The following is a 13155-nucleotide window of genomic DNA, read 5'->3' on the forward strand; positions in this document are numbered from 1 at the left end:
CCTTTGAGTTTTTTAAGGGTTTATTGCATAACTTGAGACCTAAGGAAAAATATTGGCCTCTACAATGTGAAAATAAGCTATAAAATTAATAAATATATGATTAAATGTCTATAAAACTTAATGATATTACAATATGGCAACCAGTTGACTGAAACTCAATTCCTAAATACATGTATACACATAGAATTAAGTCACAAAAATGAACTAAATATTTGATTCAGAATAAAATTCAAAATTATATTTTTAAAAATTATTTCAAATATTTTATAGCAACAAAGTATTTTTAATGTGTGATGAGTGTGCATTTTAATATGCTTGATGTAATGGGGAAGGCATAATGGTAGCAGAATGTCACCAGAATGTGAAAGTGCTAGAAGTTGTATCCATTTGGCTCACCGTTATAGCCACAGCATTTTGCACAATACCCTGCACATAAAAAATCCTCAATAAATATTTATTGAATGAAAGCATGAGTGAATCAATGAATCAATGAATTCCAAAGCTCACTGTTCAATTGATTTCTGCTTTGCATAGTATGTTTACCAGCCAGCAAATCAGCTGGGAACCTTTTCAACTTCATTTCTGTTGAGACATAGTGACCTTTGGGGACAGTCCCACAACCTGGCTGGCTTCTTAAGTCACTGTGCAAGTGGTGCCTTGGCAATCTTGAAAGAATACTTGGAGCCCCAGAGAATTTCTAAAAGCTGTAAGCTCTAAAATTGGCCTGAGGGTCCAAATGCCACACTGAGGGTCCAAACTTCTCCTCTGCTGTACCAATACCCTCTGATATGGCTCTAACTTTCATTTGTGAGCCAGCATAGGTTGTATTAGTTTTCTAGAATATTTTGGAACCTAGACATCCTGAGATATCAGATACCTGGAATTAGAAGGATACCCCTTAGGTTTTCCAAAACTAGAAGGAAACCATATCTGGAAGGCTTTCTGGAGTGTAAGCAGAAAGACAGTAATTTATTATTTTATTAACTAATCTCAGATATGCATGAAACCCAGAGGACAGTGCCCAACATTACTTTTCTCACTGAGTAATCTTTCCATCTGGACAGTCAGTCTCTGATGGACAATTGGGAGTTTCCCCCTCCCTGGCCTCCCTTCTTCTTGATTTTTTTTTAAATCCCTGGTCCCTATCTGGAGCCTTCCTGGCAAACACACTGGGGTCAGGTGGGTGGAGGCTGTCTTTCCAAGCTCTGTTCTGGAAAGGATCCAGTGCATCCCTCCAGACAGGGTAAAGTCCTTCATAGGAATAGATTTACATCTTTTGGTTTCTTTGGGGTAGAATGAACAATCATAACCCAAGCTTTCCACTTGCTAACATTGATAGTACCTCATAAAAAGTTCAGCTTAAGCAACTAACACAAAAGCCCCCCTTCTCCCAGGTTGAGCAGGGCAGGGATTGAATGGGGTGAGCGGGACAGAAACTCTGCCCTGCCACACTGAATGGTCCTGACAAATCCAGCTTAGTGGCCCTTCTCTATTCCCCATGCTCCTGTCCCTTCAGCTTTTTCCCATCTTACCTAATGTTTTATTCTAGCTCATTCAGCATGATCTGATCAGCTGACCCCTCCCCAGAGTCCAAGGGCATTTCAAAGACCAAGAATGCATGAGAATTTATATCACTTCATATATCAGTCCCTTAACAATTGAGATAACATTTTGCTAGATTACTTCTGGGTGATGGCAGACAGAGCCTCAGTAATAATACCTTGCAAGTGTAACATGCCTGTAATTAGACTGTCCTGTAATTAGGGAGCTGACAACTTAGCCACAGCTTGTCACTAGCCAGTGACACAGCAGGACACAGGAAGAACCATAGAGAAGGACATCTGTCTGCCGATTGATGGCGAGAATCCTGAGGAAAGCCAGAATGAATAACATAATAATAGCAAAAGAAAACATATAGAGGAGAAGACCACATTTTTAAATCAGAGACAAAGCTGGTGCCTTGGGAAGAAAGAGATCATGGCTCTCCTTCCATCCTGCTACTCTGGGATAATGTATGAGAGGTAGATTTTTAGTATCTTATAAAGCCAGACACACAGCTAAGGATGGATCCAAAATTTTGGTGTGACTGCAGGAAGGGTGAGAGAGAGGTCCCACATCAGATACAACCTGGACCAATGCCTCACAAAAGAGACCTCTGAGTATCTCCAAGAGGAAGAGGGAGTTGGATTTAATTAAATTAAAATATTCTTCCTAGGGTGCTAGGAAACAAGTGTCCTTCCCTTAAACCTACTTCTTTCACTGAATTCCTTGAAGTTTCAGTTGTTCATTTGGTTCCTCCTTTCCACACAATCTCTCACACCCAATAGACAAGTATAACCAACCATCCCAACTTCATCCTAGCCCTTGCGTTTCAGATGCCCCAGCCCTAGTTTGGGTCATTGTTACATGCTTTCTCATCTGGATTCACCACAGCAAATACTCCCTTACTGGTTTCTGTGCTCCAGGTTCTCTTCCACTCCTTCATCCATCCAGAGCTCTATTGATAAAGCTCAACCTCCTGTTGCAATTGCCCCTCCAGTCTCTCTTCTTGAAATGCTGATGGAGCCCCATCACCTACTAAAATGATGTCCTTGTGTAACATTGAAGACCTGATTTCAGAATACTTTTTATTCCTTATATCCTAATATTTTCTCTAACTCAGAACTTGTACTCCAGTTGAAATACTTGTTCAGTGCATCTTCCTGGTTTTTTTGTTTGTTTGTTTGTTTCATGACATTCTCTTTGCCTGGAATTATCTTTCCTCTGATCTTTTTTTGAATTCCACCCATCCTTTAAGGTCCAGCTCAGAAGTTCCCCCTTCTTCAGGAGACTCCTCCTATTTCTCAGCCCTATATATCTCCCTCCTCTGAACATTGTTCACCCCTCTGCACCCTATTATCTCTACCTCCCCTGGTTTCTCAGGCCCATGGCTGTTGTGCTGAGTGAGTTAGCTCTGGTATAGTTGAAAACTCAGCAAATTAGAAATTAGGATACATCTATCTGAGGACTGCTGCTTCTAGTTTACTTGCAGTGTGATCGCTGGCAAATCACTTAACCTCCTAGGACCTCAGTATAATTATTTATGAATTGGAAGTAATAATCCTTGCCCTGTAGGATTGTTGTAAAGCCTGAGATGACATGCGTAGAAATCTTTCTAAACTGTAGAGCATTAAGCTAATGTGGAGTATTGGAATGATTTTCTATCTTATATTGTATTTATTTATACAGTTGCCTTATTACATCTCTCATATTATAGTTACTTGAGAAATGATTTTATGCCGTCCTCCCACAATCTCCTATATCAATTAGGTATGCATTCAGCTGCAAATAACCTGATCATTATTGACTTAAGGAGAAGAAAAAAGAGATTTAATTATCTCATAAAAAGAAAATTTGAAGGACAACATTCCAGGTTGGTTCTACAACTCAACAATATCTTCCAGGGCCAAGCTCCTTCTGGTTTCTACCCCACTATCCTCAAAATCTTTTTTTTCTTTTTTTTTTCTTTTGTTTTTCAACCACACTGGAATACAATATCCTCAACATCTTGACTTCCATTTTTTGTGCCTGTTGCCTCATAGTTGAAAGATGATAGCCACAGTTTATGGCTTAATGACTTCATTCAGAGACAGGAAACAGTGAGGGGGAAGAGAATACTGGATTCTGGATGGGAGGTGGGTCCTCTGGTGGCCTTGAAAGGGAACTTCATTTCCACATGAAAAGAGAGAGAGCATACCTGCTGAGTAGACACCAGACAGTGTTTGCTACAACCCTGGATGACAAAACTCAGGTTGTCTTCATTTTGATTTCCTCTCCACAGTACCTAGTATATAGTAGATGGTGTATGGTATATGTTCAATAAATATTAATCAAATGAATTAATAAGTAAAGTAATAAATTAATACATGAATTAAAGTTCAAAAAACCTGGAATAACTGGTCTGAAGTCAGCTGTTTTTGGACATACATCTTCCTTAAAGTTCATGCTCATAATAGTCTTCAGGACTAGAGCAATTTATCCATCAAGCAGGAGTGCTGTTATTCAAAGTGATTTGATTAGTTTTTGTCTAGTCGGGGGCCAAGGTGCAGGAACATTATGTCAGAAAGACAGCATAAAAGTGAGTCCGGATCTGAGAGGTTTAAAATGAGTTTGAAATATTAAAATGTGCTTTGGACAAATATGAGACTTTATGTTTTATTTTTTTTAATGTTGCATAAAAATTCAAAATATTGTTACAGGGTATGTCACATTAAGAATTCATATTCTGAAAATTATACAGTGGCAGAATCTTTTAAATGACCTCCTCCCCCTTGCCTTTCCTTATCTCATCAGATAAGAGGAGATTCAATGGGAAAGTAGTAATTATAATCCTACATTGGCAGACTTTTGTTATATGCCTGAGAAAAATGGGTGAGAGAGGGTGGGGATAAAGAAATAAAGGAAATTAAGTAGCCTAATAAGGCCTAGTGGAAGGTACATATAGCAAATGTGGTTCTTAACCTTGAATAAAGTCAGCTGGTAGGGGGCTGAACAATCATCTTCTATTTTATAGATATATAGTTAACTGGTAAAAGTTTTTGATCTTGGATTTGTTCCTATAGAACCTAGCCTTCTTGATTACAGAATTTCCAAAGTAGACGGGATCTCAAAATATCATAATCTCTTGGCCTTTAGGAAGATTCATTTGTGTACCTGCATTGCATGAGAAGGGGAGCAGAATGGGAACATACAAATTTATTTTAAGCCATAAAGTTTACAGAGCAGGAGGTGAACACTAAGAAAAATTAAGTGATATATTAAGATCACTTCTATTTACAGATTTGGGAATGGAACTATAATATCCTGGTACCTTGTCTGTTGCTTTCTAATGCCCCATGTAGCCTTGTAAATTTTTGAGTCTTCTTTAGGATAATCATATACAAGAGAAAAAACTAAATTATAGAGGTAGAACTCGAGACATTTTTATTCCACAAATCTATATTCAAAAGCTCCCCTTATGATGCTTGATTTATCCCCCAGAAATGATGCTTATTATAATAATCTTCATACTCAGTGAGAATTATTGTCATCACTTAGCTTTTCTAGTATCACCTTTTGTCATCCCTAAAATGGGATAATAATAACTTTCTTGTCTAACCTACAGGGTTATTACTAGGACTAAAGGAACAAAAGCATTTAGAAAATTCAAAACTCACAAATGTACAGTAATGATTCATCTCCTTATTTAATACTGATAAAAACAATAATACTTAAAACCAGCTTATCTTGACTTCCAATTCCTAGTCCCTCTCCAGCCCTGTGGAATATTGAGACATGCATGCAAGGTGAAAAATAAGAAAGGAAGGGCAGATGGGGGAGGCAGGGAGAGTAGTTACTAGGCCATTGCAATTGTCCAGCAGAGAGATGATGGAAGCTTGGACAGAGGTGGTTGTGGTGGAGTTGGGGAGGTGTATAAATAGTGTGTATCTATTTTGGAGATAGAACTAAAAGATTTGATGATTGGTTTGAGGTGGGAGGCTTAGGAGGGGGAAAAAAGTCAAAAGTGGCTCCTGGAGTTTGAAACTAAGCAACTAGAAGAAAGGAGTTGACATTAACAGAGATGGAAAACTCTGTAGGGAGGAGTCTCCTCTATGAGAATTATAATAGTTTTAGGGTATGTTAAGTTCAAGGTGCCTATTAGACATCAGATGGAGATATTAAGCAGGTAGTCTGGAGTTGAGGGATAGAATTGTGGGAATTGTCGGCAATGTTAAGTATCATAAAACTCCATGTGGTCACCTAAAAAGTGAGGAGAAAGTCTAGGACTGAACCCTGGGATACTCCAATGTTTAGAGGTTGGCAAGATGAGACACAATGACAGAGAGTAACAAAGAAAATATTGAGAAAAAGTAAGCAACAAGGAAGGAAGAAAACCAGAAGAGTGTGGTGGCCCCAAAGCCAAGTGAAGGAAATGTTTTAAGGAGGAGGGAATGGTCAGCTGAGTCAGTAAGGACTGAGCATTGGCCATTGGATTTAGCTACACAGATGTCTCTAGTTACATTCACAGGAACAGTTTCAATGGAGTGGTGATTGTAAGGGTGGTAAGACAACATGCATGGAATAGATTCAAGATACAGTGGGAAATAGCAAATGGGGATCTTTTTGGAGAAGTTTTGCTATAAAGGCAAACAGAGAAATGGGGCTTAGCTGAAGGGAGATGGGGTGGGGGTTAAAAGATTTTGTTAAAGATTGGATAAAGAGCAGCATGTTTGAATGCACATGAGAATTATCTAACAGTTCAGGAAAAAAATGATGATGTAGGAGAAAGAGAGAATAAGTGCTGGAGTGAGGGCCTTGAGCAGGCAAGAGAGGGGAGGGACACACAGCAGGAGGGGCAGCCTGTAGAGTGGGAGACTCATCCAGGAGAACAGGAAGGAAGGAAGGGTGCATGAGCACAAAGGTAGGTAAAACCCTCTGGTCTTTATATGTTCTATACCTGGAAAAGGGAACCAGGGTACTTCTTACATAACATAAATCAATGAGTTTTCCTTTTTATTTCATTTTATTTTTTTAGAGACAGGGTCTCGGTCTATCACTTGGGCTGGAGTGCAGTGGCATCATGACAGCTCACTGCAATCTCTAACTCCTAGGCTCAAGGGATCTTCCTGCCTCAGTTTCCCAAGTACTCCAGGCACACACCACTAAGCTTGGCTAATTTCTCTATTTTTTGCAGAGACAGGATCTTGCTATGTTGCTCAGGCTGGTCTTGAACTCCTGTTCTCAAGTGACTCTCCTATTTGGCCTCCCAAAGTCCTGGAATTATAGGTGTTAGCCGCTGTGCCAGCCTGGCTGAGTTTTCCTTTATTCCTCTCTTTTCCTGTCTCCCATACCCATCCTATTCAAAACTCCTTGTCATGTTTCTCTTAGAGCCACTGCCTGGATTATTGCAACAGGCTCCTATGTCATTTCCGTGCCCTAGCACTCATTTCCCTCAGGAGTGGTCATTCAAAATATAAGCCAGATTTGCCACTTCCATGCTAAAAATCCTCATGTGGCTCCCCATCCCATAATGAGAGCTATATGCCCCATGTGATCTCACTTCTGCCTACCCCTGCAAATTCAACCACTCTCACTTCATTTAACATAGCCCCCTTTAGACACACTGGCTGCCTTCTGAGTCTTTAAATGTACAACCATTGTTCCTGCCTCAGAGACTCCATCCTCATTTTGTCCTTGCTGTTCCTTCTGTGTGGAATACTCTTCCACATGAATTTTGAGTGGCAGCCTCCTTCCTGTTCTTCATATCTCAGTTTAAATGTCACCTCCTTAGAGACGTCTTCCTCAACCACTGGATCTTAATAGCTACCTCGTCACTTTCTTTCAATCAAAATGACCTTAATTCTCTGCATATCACCACCTGCTATTTTCTTATTTACTGTAATTTCTTATTTTGTTGTTTATCATCTACCTCCCCTATTAAAATGTAAGTTCTGTGAAAGCAGAAACTTGCCTTGTTGACTGGCCTATTTCCTAGTGCCTAGAAGAGTGCCTGGTACGTGGCAGACATTCCATAAATATTTATTGATCGAATGTATATCTTGCTGTTGTTTACTTCCATTTTCAGGAGTGAGACCAGATGGTCTAAATCCTATAGTCCAACTGAGAAATGTATGGTGCTCTTTCTACTGTAATTTGAAGCAAAAGAACCCTTAGCTGGTATTCTTTTGTATGGAACATCTGGTTCAATAGCAGATTCCTAACAGCAGCTTTAGATAAGGCCTTAATAGTGATAAAGAAATTCCTCCCTCTTTCCCATATGTATGTTTGATTTTTAGGCAAAAATGCCTGCCTCTGATCAATCCAAGCAAGTATTTTCACTTTCAAAGTAGTGACCTTAGAGGCTGAAACTTTTCCGAACAGTACTACCAAGGCTCCAGACAGTTGTGGAAATCCTTCTAGAGTTAACATCCTTGTGCCTCAACTCATGCGTAGTCAATTCTAAATTGGTACACAACCTCAATTGCTTATTCTATTAATATTTAAGGTAGGGATATATTATCATTCATATTTTATAAGTGGGGAAACTGAGTCTCAGAGAAGTTAAAGGACTTGCTCTGGATCTGATGACCCTGAGTCTCTTATTCATGAGTGCATTCAACAGTGTTTGAAAGTGTGTCTGGTTTTCAGAAACCACCAAATGTCACTTGAATCTAAGTAAAGCAGATGAAGTAGATTCTCAAGGCTGAGTAATATTTCTGATTAGTAAATCCCTATAAGATCTAGAAGGGGCATTAGAGATTATCCAGACTGAAGATGAAACTTTATAAAATCACATATGTACTCAAGATTCCACTCTTTGGCTTTTGTTTATTTTAGGCAGATCCATTTCATGCTAGACAAATCTATCCCAACCTCTGCAGCACACACCTGGCACAGAAAGAGGACAGAACTGAGAGCCCAGCTACTCAAATCTCTGCCTCTCTGCCAAGATGGCTTAAAGATATAAACTGGCTGTGTTAGCATGTTTCAAGGGAACAGATTCTTTCATTTTCACATTCATGAGAAACAAAGGAGGAAGGGCAGAATCTCTTTGCTTTAGAAAATGATATCAATCCATTAGAAAACATCCTAGATAATTGCTATGTCAGAGGTGTATAAAGACCTGGAGAAGCCAGTCATTTCCCCTGGTGTCTGTTATGCCGTGGAGATTTGGCATCTGCACCATTTATAACTGTAGCTCACAAATTGGCACAGGGCAAAGCCCCACAGCAAGCTGTTCCAGGTAGACCAGATGTCTTGAAGGGAGGCGTCTCTCAACAAGTAAACACAAGGCTTATTTCCTGTCACTTTCACTGTTGAATAACTAGCTATTTGGTATCTGGAACAATTCTTGATTAATAGGGTATTCCTTTTCAAAGAGCATCCCAACTGTTCTCAGAAGGAAGCACTTTTTCAAAACACATTCTCCCAAGGCATTGCTTATCCTCCTTGCCCAGTCAAGAGCTGGTCATGGGCTGCCAGATGTTGACTCAGAAACGAGAGAAGGTGCTGGTGGCCAGTGTCTTGGGGAAGGTATAAAAGGTAAAGGGGAAAAATGACTGGACATACGAGAGGCCTTCATTGCCATCATCAACAATGCAAAGGAGGATAAAGGATGCTGGGGAAGGAGAGGCACAAATTATCAGCCATAAAGTTACAGAGGAATCAGTACTCATGGGGATAATTGGGCAGCTTTGGTTTGGTTATAATTCTAATGGGCATAAAATTAATTCATTCAATAAATATTTATTAAGGTCTCTCTACATTGAGGGAACATTTCTAGGTATTTGGGATCCATCAGCGAAAAACAAAAACAAAACAAAACAAAGATCCCTGCCCTTGTGGAGCTTTCATTCCAGCAAGACAAGAAACAGTAAAGATAAAAATAAATTAGATAGTAGGCTAGTGGGTGATAAGTGCTATGGAAACATGAAAAAAAAATAAATAAAACAGTTAATAGGACTTGAAGTCCAGGGTGTGAGGGCCTTACAATTTTAAATAGGCTTTTCAGCGGTGGCTTTTTGGAGATGGTATTTATGCATAGATTTGACAGAATGAAGGATCTGGCCATGGAAATGTCTGAAGGAAAAGCATTCCAGGCTGAGGGAACAGCCATGCAAAGAGCCTGAGGTGGGAAGATACCTGCAGAGTTTGAAGGACAGCAGGGAGGCCAGTGTTCCTGGAGCCCAGTGTGTTTGGGGGAGAGGGAGGTGTACAGTAATAGATGAGGTCAGGGAGATCAAGGGCTAAGTTATCTAGGGGCTTGTTGGCCATTGTGGGAGTGGGACTTTATTTGGAAGGAGAATGGAAAGCTTTCGCAGAGTTTGGATCAGACAAGTAACCCTATCTGACTCATGTTTTTTAAAAAACCATCTCTTTGTCTGGTATATTGAGAATAGATTATGGCACAAAAAGAAAAGATTTCTCTTTTTTAAACATGTTGCCTTACTTATATGATGGGGTTGCTATGAGACTCAAATGCAAAAATACTTCAAAAATTATAAAGCACAGTGCAGACCCAAACTATAATTATTTTACACAAACAATAGGAGATTCAAAAGCCAAGGTCCCTCTTGCCTTCCCTGAGCCACGGTAGTAGCCCCGTTTATGCAATCGAACTAGTCTGTCTATAGAAGCTAAAAGAAAATTGATTCTATTTATTAAAAAAAAAAAACACTGCAATTTTATGCCCAAGTTTTAAATCATTTAGATTTTGCAGATTGCTAATTACTTTATGTTTAGTTTTTGAAAGAAATGTGTGTGTGTGTTTTTTTTTTAAAGACCAACGTGTTAGTACTAGGCTTGAATACTGAAGACTTTAAATATAACAACAGATCAGGATAGGAGAGAAGTGTGGGAACTTTAAACCCTTTTCCTTTTCCTTACTCCCCTCGGAGAGCTAGATCGGAGCACTGGCTAGATCCTCCAACATTTCGGGGTGAGGTGTGTTCTTTGCGGGGGCCCTGCCACCAGGTGAACGCTGCCCGGTGGGAGAGCACACACTTTGTGTGGCCAGCTGACCTTCACACAGAGTCTGGGGGAATTTTTTTTAAAGGATCTTAGAGAAGAGGCCTTGAGACTCCCGGGGAAAGAAGAAAAGGGGGCCCAAAGAAGCCCGAGCCTCCCTGGAGACTGAACTGAGTTAATGAACAGGGGTGATTATCCAAGGCAATTATGTAAAAAGAGAAGACTAGGAGTTCTAAATGGCTGCAACTTGGAGTTTACTCTGCCTAAGGTGAGTGTTTATGTTTTTGCGTTTTTTGTTTCTCCGACAAGATTTTGTTTTTGTTTTTGTTTTGTTTTTCTTTCCCTTCTTCACCCGCCGCCACCGCTGCTCAGTTGCAAAAGCGGCTCTCCCTGCCTGCCAGACCCCATTCTCATCCCATCTCTTCCCTTGGATTCCGAGCCAGTTCGAATTAGCCTCCGCACCACTGGCTCCTGGGACCCTCCGCTCCATTCCCCTCTAGGAAGGAGCGGCTGTGTCGGTCCCCCCCACCCCCAAAAGCCTCTTGTTCGTTTTTCGTTTCGCCAAGCTCCCCGCCAGTGGTGTTGCTGTCCAAAGACACACCTTCCCAGTCAGTCCAGCAGTCACGTTTCGCCCCAGTGGTTCGGAGAAGCTAGGGCAACTCTGAGCTCTCCAAATCTAGCCCTCTGTGCCTGGCATCTCCCTTCCCTTCCCTTTAATGAGGCAGCCTTAATCTTCCCTGCTCCTTCCTGATCCTAGTTTTGTTTACAGAACCAACCGGGGCTCTGGGCAACCTGCGGTGGCACAGTGGCACTGCTCTCCTTCGGTTTGGGGAGGGAGGGGGTAGTGTTAGCGGTCCTCCAGTGTGCGGTAGGCTGTTAGACCAGATCTTTCCCATCTGCAGGCAAGCACGGCGGGTGACAGGAGAGTGCCCCCTCCCCCCTGGGCGGGTGGGGGTGGGGAGAGGAGAAGGGACTTGGGGAAGGAGGCAGGGAGGCAGCTGCAGTGCTGCGAGGGGTGCATAGCGTGTGCGGTGTGCTGAGCTTGCCACCGCCTCCTGGCTCAGTCTGCGCTCCTCCAGTGCGTGGGGCACCAAGGGAGGGCCAGAGCCGGAGCAGCGCCCTGTGGCCCAGGCCTCACTTCTGCGGTCGTCTGGGGGCCAGAGCGCACGGGGCGGGGCGCGGGACCCGGGCCGCGCTCCCCGCCCCCGCCCGCCCTGCTTGGCTCCCTCTCCATTGAGTTTTCCTGCCGTGGGTGCCCATCAATGGTCCTGCCCAGGGATGCACACGCAGCTCACGGCCGGAGGGGGGTAGCAGCCGCTGCCTCCAGGTGCAGGCTCTCCCGGGCCGCCACCCGCTGTTGCTGCCACTCGAGCCCCGGGCGCGCTGAGGTCCCAGCCATGGGGCTGCCGTTGCTGGCGTGAGAAGGGGCGACGGACTTGCCGCGCTCCGGTCCCCAGCTGCCTGCATGGATGTCTTCAGCTTTGTGAAGATGGCAAAGCTCTCAAGGTAGGGGCTGCGCGGGTTCTATTGGCACCCAGGATCTCTGCCGCGGGCAACTTGGTACCTTATTTTTTGGGAGGTTGAGGGAAAGCAAAAGCTGGAGAGAGCGGCGGGGCTTAAGATAGGACCGGACCGAAACGAGGTGGCCAGGGGCTGCCTTGTTCAACTTATCTCTCACTGACTGGTGGGGCTTGTGTATCCCCGGGTGTAGACCACACACAGAGAGCTACACACACACACACACACACACACACACACACACATACACACACACACTCACAGACGCACCAATATTCACGACAGTTTGTTTTCCTTAAGGAAAAAGCCCCAGTGGTGCTTAGGGGCACATGTATAATTCAGTACTAAGAGAGGATGGTTGTAATTGCTAGTGTTGGGGAAGCCAGAAGTGCTAGGAGCTTGGGTGCGCACCTTCCAAGCAGCAGCAACCGAAAGTGCTCCCTTTTCCCCCACCCTGAAATTAGACCTCCACAGCCCAGAAAAGTCGGCTCCTAGGTTGATTGATCCAGATGCTCCCAGCAGTGACCTAGATGGTGAAGTCATGGAGATAAAAAAGAAAGACTTTCAGCCTTTCTTAGGGTAATGATATATATCCTTAAGCCTTGAAAGATTTAGATATTTGCTTCCAAGTGGCCGTGTTGTTAAAACTGAAGAAAAATCATCAATTCAGGCAGATTTCTTGGGCAGTGCTGATAGAAGAGAAACATTTCTACTTTTAGACTACCTAGGTGTTACGTGGTCGGAGCAGTCCTAGTTCTTCTGCTCTGCTTAAGCTTCCAAAGTCTTCATTGAATCCAGGAAGTAAGGTCTGTGCCTCTTGCAGTGTGGCATTAACTGGGAAGAGCCAGATAGGAGAGGTCTTAGAAAACCGTGCCCAACCTTCTGGCCCTGGAGCTGATAGATAGTGGTTACCACCAAGAACTAGGAGGTAGACAGTTAGGTTTTTTCCAGGATGCAGTTTAAAAACTCACTCGCAATATGGAGAGAATAATTCTAGGTTTTCCTTTAGTCCTTAGTGTCAGAGTGAGATGTGTTGATTGCATCAGGCAGGGATGGAAGCCCGAGGCAGAAATGTATGTTGACTTTGCTTTGCTAAATTACATTTAGGCCACTTCAGAAACTGTCCTTTTGGATGTTGTCATCCTCTCCAAC

General features: G+C 42.6%; 3 protein-coding genes across 6 annotated transcripts in view; all 3 read left to right on the top strand.

Moving 5' to 3' along the window:
• Positions 1–13155, top strand: part of LOC105882445 (glia maturation factor beta) — a 902793-nt gene that overhangs the window by 333305 nt on the left and 556333 nt on the right. The gene's annotated exons all lie outside the window — the stretch shown is intronic.
• LOC142865854 (uncharacterized) overlaps positions 1–13155 on the top strand; it is a 224334-nt gene that overhangs the window by 46796 nt on the left and 164383 nt on the right. The window lies entirely within an intron of this gene.
• The window catches only part of FRMPD4 (FERM and PDZ domain containing 4), a 539531-nt gene continuing 531826 nt past the window's right edge, over positions 5451–13155 (top strand). For 3 of the 4 annotated variants that reach the window (XM_075999302.1, XM_012784823.2, XM_075999303.1), the window contains exon 1: positions 10766–11991. Coding sequence is in view for 3 of the 4 variants with exons in the window: in XM_012784823.2 (XP_012640277.1) it covers positions 11951–11991 (41 nt within the window). In the remaining variant the exon portion in view is untranslated. The other variant, XM_012784824.3, reaches the window with a different exon arrangement.

The sequence above is a fragment of the Microcebus murinus genome, chromosome X (assembly GCF_040939455.1).
Source record: "Microcebus murinus isolate Inina chromosome X, M.murinus_Inina_mat1.0, whole genome shotgun sequence".
Lineage (NCBI taxonomy): Eukaryota > Metazoa > Chordata > Mammalia > Primates > Cheirogaleidae > Microcebus > Microcebus murinus.